At 47.2% G+C, this 23,093-nt stretch overlaps 1 protein-coding gene across 2 annotated transcripts in view; it reads left to right on the forward strand.

Moving 5' to 3' along the window:
- Positions 1-314: 314 nt before the first annotated feature.
- dchs1b (dachsous cadherin-related 1b) overlaps positions 315-23,093 on the forward strand; it is a 95,577-nt gene continuing 72,798 nt past the window's right edge. The window contains exons 1-2 of one of the 2 annotated variants that reach the window (XM_042092995.1): positions 315-717; positions 12,527-14,360. In XM_042092995.1, the coding sequence (XP_041948929.1) occupies positions 12,552-14,360 (1,809 nt within the window). In that variant the 5' untranslated portion in view covers positions 315-717; positions 12,527-12,551. The remainder of the gene's footprint in view (positions 718-12,526; positions 14,361-23,093) is intronic. The other variant, XM_042092996.1, reaches the window with a different exon arrangement.

The following is a 23,093-nucleotide window of genomic DNA, read 5'->3' on the forward strand; positions in this document are numbered from 1 at the left end:
TTAATTGAGCATCAGCCTATGCATTATTCATACTTGATTTGAGCGCTTGAAGGGAGCACACAATGAGCTTTTCCTTTGTCTGAAAACCAGTACTCCCAGGCAGAGCTTGGTGGCACCAAAGTCTGCAAGAAGAACAACCCTAACCCTTTTTTCCTTCCCTTTCCTTTCCTTCTCTCCTCTGCTCCCCCTTTTGTGCAGCTCCCCACGTGTCCAATACATTAGCAATCCAAATCGGAGAAGGAGGACGGGCCTTATCTTGGTGTCAGATTTCACTCGGCGAGGTGCGGTGTCCTCTGAGCAGCGTCCAGTCAATGCTGAATTGGATGCTGGAGGGGGGAAACGAGCTGAGGTACCTGCTGTAGCGTAGAGGCTGCATTGAGAAGGGACGCTCCGGAGGATTGGAGAGCTGCTAGTTTATGCCGGGCAGCAGGCAATTTAACATTGGGCGCACTCGCTCACCTGACGGGGGAAAGCCAAGGAATACAGTCCAGTGTTGGACGAATAGACTGCAGAGTGGTTGTTATAAAGGAATATTCTATGTTCACTGTGACCATGGATTTCGCGTAGATCTAGCGCAATTTCTTCATATCACTCCTTGAGCGATTTTTCTATTTGAATTCTACACGACACTGAGGGGAATACATCTGTATTCAAATAAGATTTTTTTTTTAACAACGGGAGCGCATCGACACAGCAGCAGGGCTGGATCAGATGAATGTAAGTGTCTGTGCTTCTATTGAGTGCATCACCCATTATATGCAATTGCACACACCTCTCTGTTTGAGCTGCCTACAATGACTTCTACAAGAGCCCTCTGCTAGCAAGAAAATCTTGAATGGGGAGAGCGATAACGCTTGTGTCAGTAGCCTATAGGCTGCGCTGCAAGGAATGATTATTGATTCAATCAGAAAACGTATTTGTCTTTACTCTATTTTGTCATTGCTCTCTATTTCATTAGATTGTGATATTTTGTAGAACAGAACTAGTCCTTTTCCTTGAACTTGTGTAGGGTTATGGGAAATTGGACTACTCTAGCTCAGACGTAGCCTACCTTACCGGCAGATGCATACGCATCTGTGTGGTATCGATCAGGGACGCGATAGCAATGAGAGGTTTTTATTCCAGTAGGCTAGCAAATCAATAAATTGATACTAAATAAATGTACCAAATATGATATCGTTTTATTTTAACCAGCTAAAACAAATAGCTATATAATTATGGCACAAATATTGATCAAGCGCTAGTGGCTTTAATACATACAATATTTCAAACTAACGTAGGGAGCATGATTCTTATGTATGCCTATGGCTTAAGTGAAGTCGATGTCAAATCTATTTCCTTCGCCTATTTATAGTGGGATCTATGTCTTTGTCACTGAGGGCTATTAACGAGAAAGGAGCCTCTCTCTAAGTAATTTGAAAATAGACAATTTGCAAAGCGACTGTTTTTCGATAACGTACCTCAAATCCTTTGATTACTACATTTCTGTTAGCAATGTATTTACCAAGTCCGTTTTGCCGTGTAAAGTGAGACGTGTTCGGTGACACATTATCCCGGGTTCAGTTTGGCTGTGCCCACCTCACAGACGAGAGAAATGAGATCGGTTACTTCATGGCGAGGCGTGCACCCGCCTGAAAATCGACTCTGGTTATAACACAAAACATATGTTTCAGTTCTTGCCAGATTAACGTGTTTTCCAATGGTCGGTAGCTACTGAAATGGAAAGGTATTCAAGTAAAGCCCATATGCAAATTGTAATTGCATTTGTTTGCATTCTGAAACATTTAGAAAACAGCTCTGCTGGATAGATGTAGCTGGATAAACTGACTTTTTAAGGCTTCTAACAGTTCCTGCAGTTGTTATAAACACATTGACTTGTGAATCTGGGATATGGGACCTTGAACCATCCTAAGCATGCATATCTGTGTACAGCTGTGTATTTAGTCGGTATGCCCCCCTGGCCTACACTAGATGGGGGACTTTTATAGTGGTTTACAGTGGGGGTCCATTAATCCGGCCATGCAGCCTCTACGTGTGGGAGGAAAGTTAACGGTCCTTTGGTTTTAATGAAGATGCCTTGGTCACACAGGTTGGGAGGGAGACCCCTCGCTTACGCAGGAGCATCACCATCACCAATGCGGTTTGGGTGCGGAACACATGTGCGCTAAGATCACAGGACTATAAAAGAAAAGTGTACCCGCATGAGGTGGTCTGTTAATGCCACGACTCGTCACTTCTTGGAAGCTGATCACAGGACATGGGGGCCCAGGGGTATTGGTATTATTGGAGTTGCATGTTACAATTAGATCTTCTGAGTGGTGTGTGTGTCCAAGGAATTCCACTTGATGACTTGCATTGTCATCAAGTTTTTGAATTGTGTCCACATAGGACTTTTATTCCATACCCTATAGCCTACTGCGTTTATGTGACATCAATTTGTGATGTCAGAACAAAAAGATGGTTAGTGTAGCCCATGTTTTATTACAAACAATAATACAATTATTTAAAACGGTCATGGAAGTCAACACGGACATATGGAAGAAGTTGTGTGTTTCTGTGACTGGAATGCCCATAATTGAAGTGCAAACTAGGTCGGTAGGCCAATCTGTAATTGGTTTCCTGCACAAAAAGGATCAGAGTTTTGGGGTGGTGCCAACTCACTTTGTGGATGAGTTATCTCTGGATTGGTCACCTTTGTGGGTCCGTATGCCTGGTGATAGCTATGCTTGTAAAAACACAGATGCAACTTTTGAAGTTTGAACTTCAAAGAGGGTTAAAGGCATCCTTGATTGTTGAGTTTTCTTTCAATCTCAGTCAAAAAAGTATACAAATGTATCTGCATTGGTTGGGATTCCCACCATGTATATCAACACACACACACATACACTGTCTCACGCACACAGACACACACACACACACAGACACACACACACACACACACACACACACACACACACAGAGAGAGAGAGAGAGAGAGAGAGAGAGAGAGAGAGAGAGAGAGAGAGAGAGAGAATGAATAACAGATGACTACTGAGAAAGTGGAGAGAAAACAAATATGATTGTGCCTCTGATCTCTGTCCTTAAGTAGCCGGTGGAAATGTTTTCATTGCCGTTCAGGCCGTACTCCTCCCCTGCTGCAGTGGGCACACTGTGGTGCCTTTTCAGTCGCCGCCAATCTCTCTCTTCCCCCTCGTCATAAACTCAGCTGTGGAGAATAGCAGCCAAACGCTGTAATCACTCTGTACTTAGCATGCATCCCGTAACAGCAACAGTTTTATATCTGCGCAGGATTGTAATTAGTTCATAAAACACACGCTATTGTTAGCTGCTGCAGTCAGCTCACTGGCATTCTAATCAGAGGCACAGGAAGATAGGCAGCAGAAGGATGCTTGTTGCTTAGGGTTGTTGATTCTACCACAGAAGGCCTTTCCTCCTTACAGTCACAGTAATAGAGCAACAAGGCAACAGGGGGAAATGCCACTCACTTGACTGTTTACAGTTGGTTTTATATTTTGCTCTTGTCCACTTGCCAAAGGCTTGTCTGTTACCACTGTAGCAGTATGTCATGTAAGCCTCCTGTGTTCTTGTTTATTTTTCTAGCGAGCATGTGTGTTTGTGTAGGGAAAGGCTGTAATTTCTGTGTAATTTGGTAAAGCGAAAGGGTCCAGAGTCTCCACACCACAAAAATATTAGTCTCCTCGAGCTGGTGAAAGACTGCAGCCATTGGTTGCGGTTGTGAGACCACATGCATTGGACTTTTTAGATTTTCCCTCTTTTTCACTTGATGCTTCCAGTGCTCCACAAACTAAAAGTAACTGCATAGCACAGTAGCTGCAACTGGTGTTTGGTGCCAACCACAAAATAACCAGTTTTCGGGACACTTTTTTTTGGGGGGGGGGCTGTGTGCGCAGCGCGGTATGTGTCAGAGAGGGAGACACCCACAAACCTGTGATTTACATCTGTGAGCAATGACCCGAGGAGTCACCCAGGCTTACGTCCATTTCAAACTGTCCATCGGTGTGACAGTTTTGGAAAGTTGATCCTCCTTCAGTATGTTTGTACTGTTGATCCACCATAGTAAGAGGCAGTAGTAGTACTGTGTCACTCTCTCACAGGCCACTCCCAGGACTGAGCCTCTCCAAACACACCCAGCGCACCGCTGCAGCCCCCAGCCTGGCATGGGAGTTTTTTTTTTCTTCCTCCCTCTCCCACAGGAGCCTGTAATTTAGTGTCAATCTCAAGCTTCAGCCCTGACAAATGGGCTGGAAACATGCAGGCTAGCAGGCAGATAAGGGGAGAGCCCGGTGGTAAAGTCCGTGTGAAACCTCGTCGTCGAGGCGTGGTTCCTGTTGGTTGATGCATTTGGACATGCCGGTGGTGGGCAGCGTGGCTGGGGACTTGGGCAGTGCGCTCAGGGGGCTGCCAGACGCCAGCCACCAGTCAACCCACAGCAGCCTCCAGGCCCAGTAGTACAGTGGAGTTTTTCACTCAAAGATCTTGGTGCTCTAGAATCTTTGCTGTTTCTCCCCCAGTGTTCCAAATAGGGTCACAATCAGTGCAGTTATCACATAGAATTCAGTGAAAGACACTAATGCACTTGTGAAAAGATGTGTAGTTGTGAAATGTTTGACTTTGAGTCAGTGAAGCTGACTGGAAATGCACCATTCTCAGTGTGCATGTATTAAACAGTGTGTCTAGCCTTGTTACATTTGCAATGTAGGATTGATTGTCCTCAGATTCATTTATTCTGGATTCTTCCACTATCGACTTCCACAGCCTCCTATTATTCTGTCAAATCATCCTTTATTAAAATATTGGTCTGCCTGCGCATTGCTTCTCTCTCCATTAATGAGGAGTCAGTCAATGATTGCAATCTGAGAGAAATTAATTTCCTGACTTTTTTTAGCTTGCTGGACAACTTCAGCGTGGAAAAAGATTGATTTGCTGATACGGCAAGATTGGAAAGAGACAAATGTGCATTTAGAACATTGAAACTGAGTCAATAAGCTTAGCTTACATGAACTCAAAGAGGCCTTGGCTTTCTCAGAAATGTGATGCTTGCGTGCCACAGAGGTGGCCAACAGTCCAACTTTATGCAACAGATCTCAGAGCATGTTGCATTAAGTGAAACCACAAACATGAGTGATGTGACCCAACAGCAGGTCAGTGGTGTCATCTGGACTCGGTGGCAGCGGCTCAGCTGGTTGCTGGACGGCGCCGCTGGACTTATCCTGTGGAGTGGCAGTGGTCATGTTGCTGTGCTGTGTCTCGCTGACCTTTCCGAGAAGCCACAGGCAGATTGATCATCTCAATTTGCTGTGGTGCCATTCAGAATCGCACAGAGATCCTCCCTCTCGTCTGACACGTTCTCGGGGTGGTGAGCAAGGTCCCAGGCCGGCTGTTACTGAAGCACCAGCCAGCACTCCACTGAGGCTAGATAGGTTTACATGCCGCTGTTAGTTTGTACGATAGCTGCCATGCTCAATAAGCAAAGAATCCCTGTGTCTGAATAATTCAGTATGTGTGGCCTGTTAGTTTGTCATATTTCCTCTAGTCTTCCTCCTGAAGAGAGCGAGAGAAAGTGAGAGAGTGAGAAAGAGACAGAGAGAGAGGAGGAGGAGGCGCTGAGCATGATGGAGAGAGAGTGAGAGAACATTTTGCTCAGTTGTCTGGGAGCTGGCTCTTATCACCGTTTTAAAACCACAAGTTTATTTTTTCCCCCTCCAAGTCATCCAATCCATCACGTGTCCCACTGCTAGTCTCAGATTGAGCGGTAGGGCTGAGATCCCACTCCCATCAGCAAGAGAGGCCAAGCGAGCATCTCCAACCAACGGCGAACATCTGTTTTGTCATAATACGATTAACTTATTGGATTTACACCTTGCGGCTCACTTATAGGATCAGCAAAGCGCTCGGATCAATGGCCATGTCGCTTGTGTCACCATATATGACAGCGTGTCTCTCTCTCAGTTTTCTTGCCGCATGGGTGTGTGTGTGTGTGTGTGAGTTTGTGAGTTTGTGTGTGTGTGTGTGTGTGTTTGGGCAGCAGTGGAAAGGCGGGAACGGGAGTGGCGATCAGGTTGCAGAGGAAGATGCGAGTGGTTTCCCCCTGGTCCTGTTTTGGCTAAGTGTGCCATGTTTAGTCTCTGGCCCTGCTCCTCTCCTGGTGAATTAATAAAGCATATGATACTGAAGTGGTGTTACGCGATACCTGCCCGCTAAGTGATTTTGGATCAACGGCACCATCTGGAAATTGAGTGTGTGTGTGTGTGTGTGTGAGAGAGAGAGAGAGTGTGTGTGTGTGTGTGAGATGCTGACCACTTGAAGCTTCAACACTCCCCTTGAGGAAACAGGCAGAGAAATGGATGTCGTCCGCTGAAATTACAGGAAAAAATAAATAAAAGTGGAACCACAGATCGATCCCTTGGTCCTCTCGCGAAATGGGCATTTGTTTTTTGTCTGTGTCATGAAAATGGCTTCCTATTTGGGAAGTAGTATTCCGAAGAGGCCCACACGAAGGATGATTCTGCACTCAGCTGTTGACCTCCTGGAAGCGTTGGTACTCAGCAGTGGGGGTGCTGGGTTGCTGAGTAACTGAAGGAGGTGTTTCTGGTTTTCCTCTCATGCGGGCTATCTCCCTCTTCTGGTTCCAACCACTCTTGTGGTCAAAATGGCTCTGACTGGACAGAGTTCCTCATGGGATCGGAGCATTGTCTTCCATAAATTCTACTGGGGAGGCGTACTTGTACTTGTGCCTGTGTCTCTGTACTTTATGGACATGTTTTTCCACAAACACAATAAACTGTTGGATACGCCTGCTCGTCTATTCTGTTGTGCAGTACTGCTGTGCCTATTTTAGGCCACGCTGTAGATCAATAAGTCAAAGAGGAAAGCAATCAAAATGGCCTTAATTTGAATGAAAGAGATGTTATTATATTTGACAATTATAATTCATAACCCTTGTCAGAAAACATTTGTAGACTATTGATTTGACATGCATAGGGATAAATCATACCATTAGTTGTGGTACACATTAACAACTTTTGAAGTATAAAGATATTGAACTAACATCATAGCCATAGCTGAACAGTCAGCAAACAACATATAATTAACATGTTTTGACAACATGAAACTTATTACATTCTTTTCTTATGAATATGAATTTATAGATATTGTTCCTTAACCTGCAGTGAACTGAAATAGTTCCATAACTAAATCTGAGGACAAATTACATCGAATTTTACGTTTTAATTTTTTGACAAACTTCCAAAAAAAGCACAGGTTTGACAGACAGGTGGACTTCGGTGGGCAACAGACTTGAGGTCCTAGTTCATTAAGTCTCCAGTATAGCTTCTTTCCATCAAACCCCCAAAATGTTCTCTGCGGTTTGTTGCAGTTCCACTCGCATATGCCCTCAAGCGCAGTTAAACACGGGGCCAGATATAAGGATTTAGCCGAGAGCAGAATATAAATATGTCGTCTTTATACCTGACATTTATACCTGAGCTATATTACATGCACTGGTGATTGAGGTTTCTGAATAAGCACTGCAGTGGTTTCACAGGGAATTCAGGCAAGTGTTGGGCAAGCCTTCGTGAACAGCATGACCATTCTCTCAAGCCAGGCCTTGGCATGTGTGGTGTGTCACCTGGAGTTGTGGGGTCACTGCCTGAACCCCCAGTTTGTTTTCTCTGGACCGGCCTCCAGCCCTACTGGGGAAAGTTGGATGCTAGCGAGAGGATTTTTTTCCCTCCTTTCTCCTCCATTCTTCTTCTCTCCCCCCTCGTTCCTTGTCTTTTACAGTGATCTCGAATCCCCCTGTTTCTACAGTTACACTGTTTTCTCCAGGAAACCTCGTATCCCATTAAACAGGCCTCTAGGAGATTCGGTGAACAGAAAAGGCCTTACATGGCTGGAGGTGTGGCGGGAGAAACCCGGGAGAGTGTCACATGCTCCCTGGCGATTACGTCATGTGTGGATTTGTATGACTGAATCAAAACTTGGCATACACACATCCAGGTCTGATAGAAACTGTGGCAGTGAGGGAGCAGTGAGGCAGTAAGGACCTCTGGTTAGCCCTCGGTTTCTGATTACTGGAGACCGAATGGCCAGGGTTAGTAATGCCCTGGAGCTGGCCAATATGTGTGCCGACCTGGCATGCCCCGGCATGATCGGAGTCATCAAGTGTGGAGTACAGTTACGCTGTTAAAGTTTTAAGATGTTTTACGGAGCTGTTTTGTTTAGGGCGCACAGAGGGTTTAAATGCACAGAAAACATGATGTGTTGTTTTATAGCCCCACTGATGCAGTTTTTATGTTAAAAAGGGAAAAACGTGTAGATTGTATCACTTCTGTAGTAACAGACGTGATCTTGATTGGCGGGTTGATGATTGTACCCCATCACTGGCGTCAGACCCTTCCGACGGCCTTATGATCCAGTGGCATTTTAGTAGTTCAAAGCATGCAATAAACAATGTGGCTTAGTTGTGCTACAAAAACAATGATGCCTGATATCAGAACAAACACATTCATCCTGTGGAATCTATACTACAACAGCATGTTGGTCCTTAGACGTTCCCACCTAGCGGTCCTGTCCAAGACTGTGGGAATGGTCCAAGGCCATGTAGTATTAAGGCCATGCAACAACACTGTGCCAGTGGCCTGTGAGTGCCCTCTCTTACATTAATATTGATTTTGTTATGTCGCCATGGCCATATATTTTTCAGTAGATCCTGGGCGGAGCAGACACTCTGGGGGGAAGGTGTGTGTGTGTGTGTGTGTGTGTGTGTGTGTGTGTGTGTGTGTGTGTGTGTGTGGTGGGGTGCTCTCCTTTGGTGGGGCAATATGTGTGTAAAATGGCACAGGCCTCCCTCCTCTATAAAAGCCGTCAGTCAGACTCGTCTGTCACCTTCACCTCCTGCTTAACCGACTTTAATTCCCGCGATGACAGCTGTATGGCTATATTCAGAGCACGGGGCCCGATGGCGGAGGGCCGCAGTGCTCTTAGGGCGGTGAAAAGCGAGTGGGGTTTCATTCGGCACTTCGGTGGCCCACATTCGCTGTTGAAAGCCTTTCCACCTTTGCCTAGCAACAGTGTGTCTTTGGGGCTAGCTGGGTTTTCTTTTTGGGTCAAAATTTTTGGGGGATTTTTGAATGCTTTTTGTGATTGTGGGGCCTTTTTGGGGGCTGAAGGGGAAGTGTGAATTAGAATTAAGGGTCCCAGTATGGGGTGTCCGAAGGTTTTTCCAGCATCGTGAAAGTCAGTATCTTTCATAGATCATCGTGTCAGGACACTGTTTGGTGAATGCTGCAGAGTTTGAAAATTGATGGAAAAGCTGACCACCCCCCTCCCCCCACTCCCTCTCTGCCACCCCAATCCCTCCGTTTCCCCGTCAATCACACAGTCTAGACTGTATTTACTCAGTCGGATTGAGGGACAGTTGGATTGAGGGCCCCCTCTCTATGCGCCACCATATATTTTAATAAGGCGTCAAATATAAGAATAAGAATCATTGTTAAGAGCTCAGATCTACAGGCTGGTGCTGTGGCATGGCGCTGTGTGGCTTCTGGCCGTGTTTAACTTGGCTGTGGGCTGTCCATGGCGTGCCCAACTGTATCTGCTACATCCATTAGCCTTGTGGACGCCACACTGCCTTCTGTGTGGACCCACTGGGGGTTGCTGTTCTCTCTGACCAAGCAAAGATATTTTCTGCAAAAATATCCCCCCCCCCCACACACACACACCCTAAGACAGCCTTATGTAAGCAACAAGTAAATCCATGCTTCTTGTCATGGTTTTCTCAAACCATGTCCACCAAACCCTTTGGGTTTCCACTGTAGCCCGTTTGACATATCGAGTATTAAAGCCTCGTCTTTGTCTAGAGGTCACGTAGAGTTGTAACGACGAGGGAATCATGAATCATTGACGTGAATCCTAGGTATACAGAATGCAGTGTTGCAAATGTGATTATGACACCATTGCAAAGTGTCCGAGAGACAAATTTGCTGGGGGCACTGAAAGCGGTGCAGTTTCTGTCGTTTTTGCACGTGAAAAGGCATGTTTGTGTGCACTTATTGCCATGACAGACTAAGATTACATCTCTCGGGTCACATGTGTTTAAGGCAGAGGGAGGCAGGGCCAGATTAGAGGGGTGTCGAGCCACGCTAAGTGAGGGTTAGACTTCTCGGAGCCCGCAGGTCCTCTGTGTCCATGTGGTCGGTCACATGATGTCAACCCTTTTTTGGTGGCCTGCTCCTGTACAGTGAAGCACGGGGGCGCGTTCTCTTACGAGTCCAACACACATGGCACACCTTCTCACAAGGCGTCGCAAACATGCAATGGAGTCACACACACACACACACACACACACACACACACACACACACACACACACACACACACACACAAACCACACAGACCCACACCACAGGCATCCATCAGAACAAGCAAACACAACGACACACAAACACATCCACCCCCACACTCACATACTACAGTACACCACATTTTCCCAACATGCAATATAACTTTTAACGGCATACATGCATATAGAGATGGACTCTTGTGTACACACATCTGTTGATGCGTTTGTAATTATACACTGAGTCGTGAAGAAGATTTATTTTGAAACTTGTTACAAATGTAAAACTGTCACGTCTTGGACTGTGCGTCTCCACTAAACCACTAGAGGGAGGAAACAGTAACAGCCATTTGTAATATTTCACAAAGACCTGGCAACAGTTGTCTTGCCTTGTCTACGTCCTGTTAAAATTTGGGAAAGCGCCGACGTTGAACATTTTAATTTATTGTCTCTCGCTGGAGAAGTCCCCCTTTGGCCAGATCAAAAAAAAAAATGACAAGGACAAATTACAGCCATAATCCAATAATTAATAATGTGCAGTGTGATCGCTCGGTGTCTACTTTGCCAGTATTGTAGACTGAGGTTTGGATAAGGGTACTTAAGTTGACCATCAGTTTTTCTTCCACGCTGTGTAAAAAACCACATAGGACGTGTGGGAGTCTGCGCCAAAGTAGTACAATTGTCTGATCTCTGAAGTGCTGTTCTTTAGTGGAGTATGAAGTCTCTCTCTCTTTTTCACTTTCTCTCTCTCTCTTTCGCTCTCACTCTCTGTCTGGCCATCTGCATTGGCCTAACTTGTAGAGAGCACTGTATTCATTTATGTGACAGGAGGAGAGATCTCCAAGCATGTGCTCCAAAACGTTGTCTTGGCCATGGAGCTTTGAACAGTAGGAAACTTTCCCTCATTCTTTCTCATGTCTTTTTTCAGGTTTTTTTTGTTCTATCATCACATATCTGTTCTATTTTGCCTCGAAACCTTGGTGACCATGTAATGCTGTTCGCTTTCCGTGTTGTTCTGCTGTGCTCAGGAAAACTCTCCTCTGTGGCTTTGTCGTTTTTTTTTTAGGTTGGTGTAACAGATTTATTTTCAAATCTATTCTTACACTCTCCTCCATGCAGGTCTCTCTCTCTCTCTCTCTCTCTCTCTCTCTCTCTCTCTCTCCCTCTCCCCATAAGCATAGCTGTATGACATTCCTGAATTTAACACCCCATTTCTGGAACTCTCGTTGTAGAGTTTCAGGTCTATTCTGATGGCCAGTCCGTCAGAGGCCATTACCGCTGTGCCATGTTTCATAGCCCTTTCATAGAGCACCCAGCTGGCTAAACACTATGTAAACCCACCGCACCTCTCTGAATCACACCGAGTCCCCTCCCCTTTAATTACTGCTCTTTTCCCCCAGTAGTGTTAATTACTGGAAATAATCAGGCACAGTAATATTTTATGGGCAGCAGTTATTTAGTCTACACTTTCTTTGATAACTGAAGTGATAAATCATAGAAATGATTCAGAAAATGCACGTAATGTACGTAGACTGTGATTATAGTCAAGTAGGATATGCTCATGTTACTTCTTTCCCCTTAGTTGTGGTATTTGGCAGTGACAAGGACTTTTAATCTTAAGTGATAAAAACTAGGGTACAGTTCCTTCACTCCACGTTGTGCATGATTTATAGGAGAGATGACTAACATAAATGATTTCCAACCTATCAAGCACATAAAACACATTAGACAGGCTGAGGCCTAGTCTTTTACTGTGGGCGCGGGGATGAGTTTTCCTCTCAAGCAGACTTAGCAGATTAGCTACAAGAAAGCTGGCCATGGGAATGGGATGGATGCGTGAGGAGTGTGTTATGTTTTCAAAAGGCCGCACAGCTAGAAGCCTGCACAACATGGGGCGCTGGCTTATAGGGGTCTTTGCAGTTCTAACCGAGGGAAAGCTCCCCTCGCTCTAAAGCAAACGCCGCTCTATGAGCCATAACAGATATTTCTCAGGCATAGCAGCTGTTTGTGTATGGCTCATGAGTGGCTGGAAGTGTTTTATGCGTATACCTGTGCTGTGTACCAGGAATGCAGGCATGGGAGTGTGTGTGCCCTGTTAACACCACGGCACATCATAATATTCGTTTTTTTCTCCCTCTTCTTTTTCTCTGCTTCCTTTTCTTTCAGACAGGTGTGAAAAACATTGGCCACAATGACGATATCCAGAGGATCAGAGGCGGTCAGTTTTGGTCAGTTTGAGAGGCGTGGGACGGGGAAACAGGCGGTGCTGTTGCTGCTCTACGTGGGCCTGGAGGTGATTGGCTTGCTCTCCTCTGTTGCCCTGGGCAACCAGGAGGGGACACTGGAGCTGAGGCTGGACGAGGAGCAGCCGGCGGGGACGATTGTGGGCGACATCAGCGCAGGCCTGCCGCCGGGCATCACGGCGTCGCTCTACTTCATCTCTGACCACGACGACAAGGGCGTGGGCAACGACCTGCTCATCGACGAGACCACGGGCATCATCAAGACGGCGCGGCGGCTCGACCGCGAGGAGCGCGACCAGTACAGCTTCACAGCGGTCACCATGACGGGCGTCACCGTGCAGGTGTCCATCACGGTCAACGACATCAACGATCACTCGCCCGCGTTCCCCAGGGCCAAGGCCTCGCTGAAGATCCCAGAGCACACAGCGGTGGGGACCCGCTTCTCTCTTGACCCAGCAAGCGACGCAGACAAAGACCAACTGACCACCCAGGGCTACGTGATCAAAGACGGCAACGTGGGCCAGGTGTTCCGCCTGGAAACCAAGAGAGCCGCCAACATGGTCCTCTACCTGGACCTGGTGGTCAACGGCGTCCTGGACAGGGAGAAACGTTCGTCGTACTCTCTCCTCCTCGAGGCGTTCGACGGAGGCAATCCAAAGAGGACGGGTCAGATGACGCTGGACGTGCTGGTGCAGGACGTCAACGATCACGCGCCCGTGTTCAACCAAAGCCGCTACCACGCCATCATCTCTGAGAGCCTCCCGCAAGGCAGCAACATCCTGCAGGTCTTCGCCTCGGACGCCGACGAGGGCGACAACGGGCTCGTGCTCTACGAAATCAACCGCCGCCAGAGCGACCCGGACCGCTACTTCGTCATCGACCCTCGCTCCGGGGTCATCACCCTCAACAAGCCGCTGGACTACGAGGTGCGCAAGGTGCACGAGCTGGTGGTGCAGGCCCGGGACAACGCCAGCCACCCCGAGATCACCAACGCCTTCGTCACCATCCACGTTCGCGACTACAACGACAACCAGCCCACCATGACCATCATCTTCCTCAGTGAGGACGGCTCCCCCCGCATTTCGGAAGGCGCCCAGCCGGGCCAGTATGTCGCCCGAATCTCCGTCTCTGACCCCGACTACGGAGAGTACTCCAACGTCAACGTCTCCCTGGAGGGTGGGGACGGCAAGTTCGCCCTCACGACAAAGGACAGTATTATTTACCTAATCTACGTGGACCAAGTGCTGGACCGCGAGGAGAGGGACTCTTACGAGCTCCGAGTTCTGGCCACTGATGCAGGTACCCCTCCACTGCGGGCCGAGTCGTCCTTCACCATCCAAGTGATGGACATCAACGACAACCCGCCACTCTTTGACCAGCAGGCCTACAAGCAGACCATACCGGAGGTGGTCTACCCGGGCAGCTTCGTCCTGCAGGTGACCGCCCGTGACAAGGACACGGGCCCCAACGGCGAGGTGCGCTACAGCCTCCTGCCCGACGCTGGCGCCCGCTCCAACTGGTTCACCATCGACCCGGTGACGGGCATCATCACCACGGCACTCCAGCTGGATTACGAGAGTGACCCCAGGCCCCGGGTGACGGTGGTGGCCACAGACAGCGGCCGACCGCCCCTCTCCTCCACGGCCGTGGTCGAGATCAACTTGCAGGATATAAACGACAACGCGCCGGTGTTCAGCAGCGCCCACTACAACGTGTCCATCAAGGAGAACACCGCATCTGGGACCTGCTTCCTCGAGGTACGAATTTAGCCCTCAGCATGTTTCTCTCTCTCTCACTGCCTGTCTGAAAAGGTCTTATCTATTTATGAGTGAAGTCTTAACAACAACTCTCTCATTTCCACTCCTCCTCACTGCTGCTGAGCTTTTTTCTCTGACGGCACAATCCGTATGGCTTAGTGGTTTATTACTAAATAAGAAATGGAGAAAGCATGCATGACGAGCATTTTAAGAAGTTGCCCTTGGCATATTTTTAGCATGCCCGGCATATGCAGACATATTCTAGACCTAAAAAGGGGTGGGTGGAGTGAGTGTGTAGGGCTGTTACTGCAGCAGCAGAATCTCACCCCTGTGCTAATCAGATGGGATTTAGAGGTGTTAGAAAGTTCACTTCCACTCTCTTCAAAGAGATTCACTCAGTCCTGTCTGCATGGTCCCAACATGTGATGTGGTGGAATCATTTTTCCCCTATTTCATAATATTTCATAATTACCCCCCCCCCCCCCCCCCCCCCCCCCCCCCCCCCCACACACACACACACACACACACACAAATGAGCATGCAAATGCTTAGAGCATTTTGATGAATATAACAGCCTTTCTGAAAAGACTATTTAATAGTTGCATCATGAAAGAATTCCCCTCGTATTATTTTTAGAAGAAAGCCCCGGTTGTGCCAGCTATTTCATCAGTTTTCTGAGATGGCTGCCTCTCTATGCAGTAGGGAACCCAAAGTCTGCTTTTCTACTTTTGAAAAAAAAAAAAAGGCGAAACTGTCAGTCCCAGACATCAAAGTGCCATGGCAAGAAACAGTCTTGACAGAGGCATCTCGGCTAAAAACACCCCTGAGCTCAAATAGTTTAGATAAACACAGGAATTCCACATTGTTGCAGGTTCATTTAGACTCTATTTGGAGAGTGTGGTTGGTGAGCACTCTGAAGAATTTGGCACACAAGAGCCTTCCAAGAGAAAGCAAAGAACTGAGTGCAATGTTATGGTATGAGAAGGAAGAAGGTTGAAGGAGAGAGAGAGAGAGAGAGAGAGAGAGAGAGAGAGAGAGATGGATTGACACAGGAGTGCCCAAAGGAAAACAGGGAGTGAATTTATAGGGACAGGAAACTTTGACAGCCTTGTTACATCTCAGCTCTGGCAATCTTCGAGGAAGTGTTGAAGCAGCGAAGGCTCATCTGGAGGGCCTCGGTCTGAGCCCTGGAAAAATCTCTGGCAGGTATAAAACAGAGAGATCAAATCATCAGGAAAATATGCTGTACAGAGAGGAATGTTGAGTCATAATCACAGCAACTTTTGCTTTTTATGTTTTCTTTTGTTATGCATGAATATGCATGAATTAAGATTCATTAGGTCTCTTTGTGCAGTTAACAGACCTCATTCCATCTCACCAAAAATAGCCAAACGCAAGTCTGTTTTCCGAACAGTTACAAAGATGGTGTGCGTAGTTCATTTTGGTCATTGTGGTCATTCCAGATTCACGTGACTATGATGTCTGTGATGTGCATGGTCCCTTTGGTCTGACACTCTGAATAGAACACAGGTGGTATGTCCATCACAGACCAGCCAGCCCAGAGCTGCTGGGGTAAGGCCGGACACTAAGCTCACGTCTGCCCTCTTCATTTCATGAGAAACCACGTCCTCTCATATTTCCCACATTTTTTATTTATCATACTCTAAACGCCATCACAGTGACATCAGCAGAACCCGCTATTTTCTCATACAACACAAGACTGAGCAAAACACAGAAAGAACAACAGGACCGTCGGGTTTGGAGGTATGGTGTGTTTGTGATTGTGTATTTGTGTAGCAGTTTTATGACTGCATCTGTTCTGTGCATTTCAATTCACTGGCTTTATCATTATGTGAAATCAATCATGAAGGAGACTCAGAACAGTATCAACACACACTCAGATGTGATGTCATATTCAAGTTTTAGTGGAGGGGGACTATGGTTATGACTCAGTATTCAATCGCTCAATGGAAGGGCAAATGAAAATACTGTGTGTGTGCGTGCTTGTGAGTGTGTCTATGTGTGTGCATGTGTGTGTGTGTGTGTGTGTGTGTGTGTGTGTGTATGTGTGAGTGTATGGGTGTGTGTGTGCATGTGTGCATGTGTGCGTGTGTATGTGTGTGTTAAGGGGTCAGGGGGCTTGGGGGTGGTGGTCTGCTGAATAAACGGACCACAGACGGGTCAGACATTTACGTCGTGAATGTTGATTTGTCCACTCGTTCACGTCTCCTCAGCTTCCTTCGCTCTCCGACTCTGGACTGTGGGAGCGAGAGACAGAGAGGCAGATGCTATTTACCCTGCCCTGAATATCAAGCACTGATTACACTACGGATGTAGTGAATTGTGTTTTTTTCCCTTGTTTTGTTTTGTTTTTTTTCATTGTCTAGCGTCTGCCTTTTTCCTGAGCGCCACTTCATTCATTTTCTCCTGCTGCCCGTCTCTTGGAAGGAGCTTATCTACTTGAGCGCAGTGCGTTATTTACATAACAGAGAGAGAAGGACTGGCCGCTATTTATTCGTCGGTTTCCTTTGCGTTTCCCCTCCGAGTGGGATCTCACGGGGGTCCGAAGTGACCGCAGCCTTCCTGGCTTCCTCCTGCCTCTGCCCCAGTGGATGCTGGGAAGCCTGACCACCTTCGCTGAGGTCTTGTCAGTATGTGAAGGGGAGGCCAGCATGACCCCTGCGCCTGAGAGACACATGCGTGCTGACAGACACACACACACACACACACACACACCCACACAAACACACTCACACAGACAATTCACAGAGAAACACACACACATAGACAATAGACAATTATGTTCGTATAGGCTGTCTTACGTCTGTCTGTGGGGTCACGTCTCCTCCTGCACCCTTGACCCCTCCTGTCCCCCGTCGCCCAGTCCTTCCTTGATTAAATGTCACTCACTGTAAGAGATGATGACTTTTCCCCCGATGACCGTTGTTTTTCCCTGCTCCACTCTCCTCGGGCTAATGAAAACGCCCCCACGCCTCCGTGTAAGACAAGCAGGGGCCACAGAGATGGACAGGACCAGGGCAGCAGTGAGCCTTCCCCCGTCTGGGTCTATTCTAATTGCATTTACATTGAGAACCCAAACCTGTTGTATCCGTCAGCTTCACCGTGTGCCAAAAAATATTTTTTTTCCCCACACTGGTAGCGTGCCTTGGCAGCATTATGTCAAATTGAACAAAGTATTAGAGTTCTTGAAAACAAATCACTCAGTCTTGCACTTGCAAATGTCCTTGTGCGCGAGACAAGTATGCATGTGTGTATGAGTGTGTGTGTGTGATGGTCAGGGCTGATGAGGTTTGGATAAGCACATTCTTGGGGTCATGTCTTAACTGTTTCCTTTATGGCTTCAGTGGCACTTGAGCGAGCCCCCCTGCCCCCCCCCTTCTCTGTCGACATGTGGTCCCCCCGCCGGCAGGTGAAGTTAGCCGGGGGCCGCCCGCAGAACCCACAGCAAATATCTCCATGTCTCCACCTGTCGAAGCAATCAGCCACCACGCAGCGCAAAGTAATATTTTCCCTGAGTCCACGCGGAGAAACTAATCACGTTTAATACAGGCCCGCATTTGACAAACATCTGGAGCCTCGGTAAAAGGAGGAAGCTACCTGGGGACAGCTTCCTGTAACACAAGCCCTGTGTTCCTAGTGGGGGTCACACCGAAAAGATTCCCAGCGGAAACACGGGCCAGACGGTGGGTACCTACACACGTCTCTGAGACTTATGAGGCGAAACACACTAGAGGATGCAGGTGGTGGAGAAATAGGATTGGTGGTTTCTTTCATTCAACCCTTTTTTCTGCCGACATATTTACATAGTTACATGTTCCCGGTCTTAGGTGTACATTTTTAGGAGTGCTGTTTTCATCGTGTTTGTGTTTGACTAACTATTTCACTCCACAAAGGAAAGACCTGGTAATGCTGTTAAAATATCCAACTGTAACAGCAAAGCTTGTCCCATCTGACTTTCTCTCTCTCTCACTCTTGCTGTCACGGTCTTCTCTCTCTCTCTCTCTCTCTCTCTCTCTTTCTCTCTCTCTCTTTAACACACGCACTCACACATACATTGCAATACTGTTCCCATTACGACATTAAAAACATCTCCACTGACTTGTCACATTAAGCAAATACTTCAGAAGGAGAGCTTTGAGCTCATGCTTTCTTTGATTACTCCCAACCCAAACATGTAAAAGATGGACAGATAGCTGGGGCTTGTGGATAGAGGGGTGGCAGTATGCCTCATTAAACACAATGCTCACTACCATATGGTGCGTGCGGTTTCCTCACAGTCCTCTCTACTTTCTCTCCCTCCTCTCTTCCCTCATTTTATTCAATTTCCCCTCACCGATTTATGTCTTGGAGCGCTTTCATTTTCTCACTTTTTTGTCATATCCTTCCTTTTGCTGCCTTTCTCTCGTTCGCTCTCTCTCTTTGTCTCCTCTCCTCACTGTCCTCCCTTTTTGTCCACTGCTTTAACAGCTTCCTTTGTTTCATCTACTCTGTGCAGTCTTGCCGCACTGCAGTAATCAATAGTTATCAGTCACATATTAATTGACAGCACTCCCACTACAGTGTGAGCCATTTTGCAAGGAAGTGGAGTGTGATTTGTGGGGTGGAGGTGTAAATCTGTGTATCAGACAAAGCACTGCTGGGTGGGTGGATTAGGACGCGCAGAGCAGACACAGATGCTGTCTGGCAGACTGGGCATTTCCTGGTGGTGATACCACACTCCTACGCTCATGCTGATAGCTCATTGTGTGGAGACAGTGACATTTTGTACCGCCACCAAAGAAAAGAGAGATAGACAGAGAGAGAGAGAGAGAGAGAGAGAGAGAGAGAGAGAGAGAAGGAAAACTGAATACCAGCAAGTGCTTCTTGTGGCTTGAACCTTGTCCATCAGCTCTTGTTGAACCTAATTCTTCTTTATTACTTCAAGTCCACAAATGATTTTGTAGTGAATACTTGACCTTCTGTAAATTCTGCACATACAGTAACAGACACAAGCCAGGTCACTGGGAGCAGTTAAGGCTACAGTGTTATATTTTCTCTTCCTTCAACATGAAGTCAGGAGTGCAGCTTCGAACCAGGACCTCACCCTCCCTACTGGTCACAGTACCATTGCGGTTCCTCCTTAGCTGTACTGTGGCCTTCTCTCCCAGAGAAACATGGAGCACTGAGGAGGAGGTGAGAGCACACGCTGACTGAGTGACCCTGTCGGTCGGACGACGGGTGGTCCGGTGCAACACACTGGGCCCACAGGCATTACTAATCTAATTTCATGATGCAGTGAGCAACGTAAGGATGGACGTCCTCGCCATTCCCTAGTGTCATTTTGCTCAATAACTCCGGATGTTTCTCTCTCTCTCTCTCTCTCTCTCTCTCTCTCTCTCTCTCTCTCTCTCTCTCTCTCTCTCCTTCTCGGTCCAAAGTGTTGGGACTCGGATTCCTGTGGGATGGCAGGTGTTTCGGTCTGTGTTGGGGTGATCAAGTTTTTTGGGCGATTCCTGGGCCCCGGGACTCTTAGAACTTTCCCAGAGTGTCGGATTCTCTTGGTGCGATCTTAAAGAAACAGAGATAAACGGGGGACGCTTAAGCACGGCTTTCCCACAGCAGGTGGCCAGCCCTTACATCTGTGTCGTATGAGCGGCTCGATGCAGTGAGGATTTTGGCAATTCTCTAGAGGACACGTGTTTTCTTGTTTCTACTGGGCCCCATCTTTTAAAAAGCAGCTGCCTCACTGCAGTGCTTTTGATATGTCTGGTACCAACGCAAACTAATAAACGTACACAAAGTGAAAACACGCAGAGGAGAGTGTTTTCACACACAAGTGTGTATGTGCACACCCACACCCACAGGCTCAGACACACACACAGACACACACATGGATAAGCCCCAATAAAAAATCAAAATCAGCGAGGTTAGATTTTGTGCTTTCCCTAGTTTCATTTATCTGCTCTCGGACACTTCCTGACTCAAATATCTGGACAGTGTAATTTTTCCATTGTTGTGTCTCGCTCCGTTTTGCATGCCATTTATTTATTTTTAGGAGGTCGTGGCTAGTTCATAGTCAATGTTTATGTTCATTTCACATCAGACACTGAGACGATATGACACAATTGATGCATGGTTTTCCCATCTCCTCAGTCAAACTTCTTAGTTTCTCCGGTCTAAAGAAAGCAATTCTGCCGTGGTGCACTCCAAGTGTCCTTTACTGGTGAGCTTCAACAGCGTAATGTTGGACAAGACACTGTTTGCTATTCCAGCTGCTCCTCAAGCTCTTGCCTCTATCTCTTAAATCAAAATGTCTACGTTAGCATGTGCCAAAAACCTTACACCATTACCCGAAGGCTTATACTTTCTTCTGTCTACAAACAAAAGGTTCAATTGGTTTGGTCATGCTTAAGACTTGTTCATTTGTCTAACAAGAACACCAGTGTTGAAACAATTGAGACGATGCATATGACAACCGTGATGTTAAAGCTGATGCAAGACACACTGTTTACATTTATACCTAAGCTTGCTGTCTGGTCACTCTGGCAAATGTCATCAAAAAAGATGCTCTGAAGAAAAACGTCTCCAGAACTCTCCCCAAGTGTTAATAATCAAAACAAAGGAATCAGGGAAGTCCAACAGCGATTGACATCCCTGTCAGCTAATTGTTTTGTGTGTGCGCACTGCACTGCGCTGCCCTGCACTGCACTGCACACTGAGAGAATGGGGAGGATTCCTCCAGTGGCAGGAGTTTGCAAGAAGTGCTAACATTGCACAGAGCTGCTTTAAGTTGGCATCCATGGTCAATGTTAGTTTTATGAGCCCTGCAAGAGTAGTTTTTATCCAGATTTAAACAAGCAACGTGCAAATAATCTTTGTGGAATTCTGTCTTATGTGAGACGTCCAAAAACTTGCACTGCCTTTCTTTACGCTCCGTTTTATCGCCTCCTGTCCAAAGGCCAGCCTCCTTCGCACAGATAAAAGACCTCATATCCTAGAAAAACTTGGGTGAACCTACGAAAATGCAGGCATTCAAGGCCAGCCAGAGCAGCCAAATGAGATAAAAAAATAAGATTCATTAGGAATGAGAGAAGAGAGCCAATTAGGAAAAGGGGGCCAAGAGAAAGCTAATTAAGTCGCTTGTTTTTCCACCCTTTTTTTATTTCCACTCCCTTTCCCCCTGTTTTTGTCTGGCCTCTGGGACTAATGAGAACGGCTGAATTGTGTTTTTGTCAGAGGTCACTCTGCATTCGAAGCGTCTCAAAAGACAGGATGAAAGATGCAGTGCCTGAACGTTACGCTCCTTGATCTGAAATCTAAATTCACTAAACTTCCTCCTTCTTATTTGCCTTTGCCTCCCCTTCCCAGGTCTCTCTCTTTCTCTCTGTAGAGCTTGCTGGGTTATGAAAGGTTAGGATAACACCCACGTATTTCCAAGGCTTCTGTATAGGAATTTATCATTGGGAACAGTGATACCTCCCAACGATACCGACCACTTTTCAATGCAGCTTTGTGGCCGACAGAAGTCCTCTACGATCCAGTCCTCCCAAAGCGTTTGTCGGGATTTTGGTTTGGTGGCCATGCGAAAGTAAGTGGTAGTGATGTTGAGAGGGAATAGCTGTTCCCTTTCCTTCTATATACCCACACACACTCCACTCCTAGTGCAGCCTTTGTGATGTGGGTTCATTTCAGTCTCCAGACAAAAAAGAGCCCATTTAGTGTGAGTCAGGATGTTCCAACTATCGGATATCCTCTTCAGATCGTCCTTTCACCATTCGAGTAGCACCGAGTGCTTCCATGACGCGAGGCCTGCGAGGTTACGCACACTGTTGTAAATGTCTTTCCTTGCACTGGGTCTGGAGAGAGAGACAGTCTGCTGAGAGAGTCTCTCCCAACGTCTGGTTGGTCCAGTTTCCTCCGACGCCTCCAAAGAAAGCAGTGGCGGCTCTCTTAATCTGTGACGAAGTACTCTTCATCAAAGAGCCTGGCTGTGCGAAATTCAATTATAAAGCTACCGAGCATAGCACACGGACAGCCAGTCATAATAAACGCCGTATTGATTTAATGAAGAGATTGCCATGGAGCGAACCGCACTCTCTCTTTCTCCCATTCAAACATGCATGGCAGCACACACTGCCCGCCGCTGTGGGTTGGACCGTGCTCCTCACCACGTTGTGTGGTTTGTCAACGCATCTCCGCTGACTAGACTTTCCACCTTGGCTAATGGGCAGTTGCTTTAATGAAACAAACTGTGAAACTCTGAGCTTGCAGTGGCATGGTACAACAGATATACATATACACATGCCCCCCCCCCACACACACACACACACAGAGGGACACATACACCTGCACACACACACACACACACACACACACACACACACACACACACACACACACACACACACACACACAGAGACCCACACACGTGCATAGAATCCCACTCACAAACACATAATAGAGCAGCCATTTTGTATTACCGTAGACTAAGCGGCACCCGCAGCACGTCTTCCATCATCTTCCCCCCTCATGGATCTGCCCCCCTCATGGATCTGCCCCTCTCCACGGTGGTCCATCATCTTCCCCCCTCATGGATCTGCCCCTCTCCACGGTGGTCCGTCCCACATCCACCCTTCATCTGCCAAATACTCATCACACAGACTGACACTTATCTGCCACTGAGGCTTATGGTTTCACCCAATGGGACACAGCAGCCTGCTGTGACTTTCTGGC

The sequence above is a fragment of the Alosa sapidissima genome, chromosome 5 (genome assembly GCF_018492685.1).
Source record: "Alosa sapidissima isolate fAloSap1 chromosome 5, fAloSap1.pri, whole genome shotgun sequence".
Lineage (NCBI taxonomy): Eukaryota > Metazoa > Chordata > Actinopteri > Clupeiformes > Clupeidae > Alosa > Alosa sapidissima.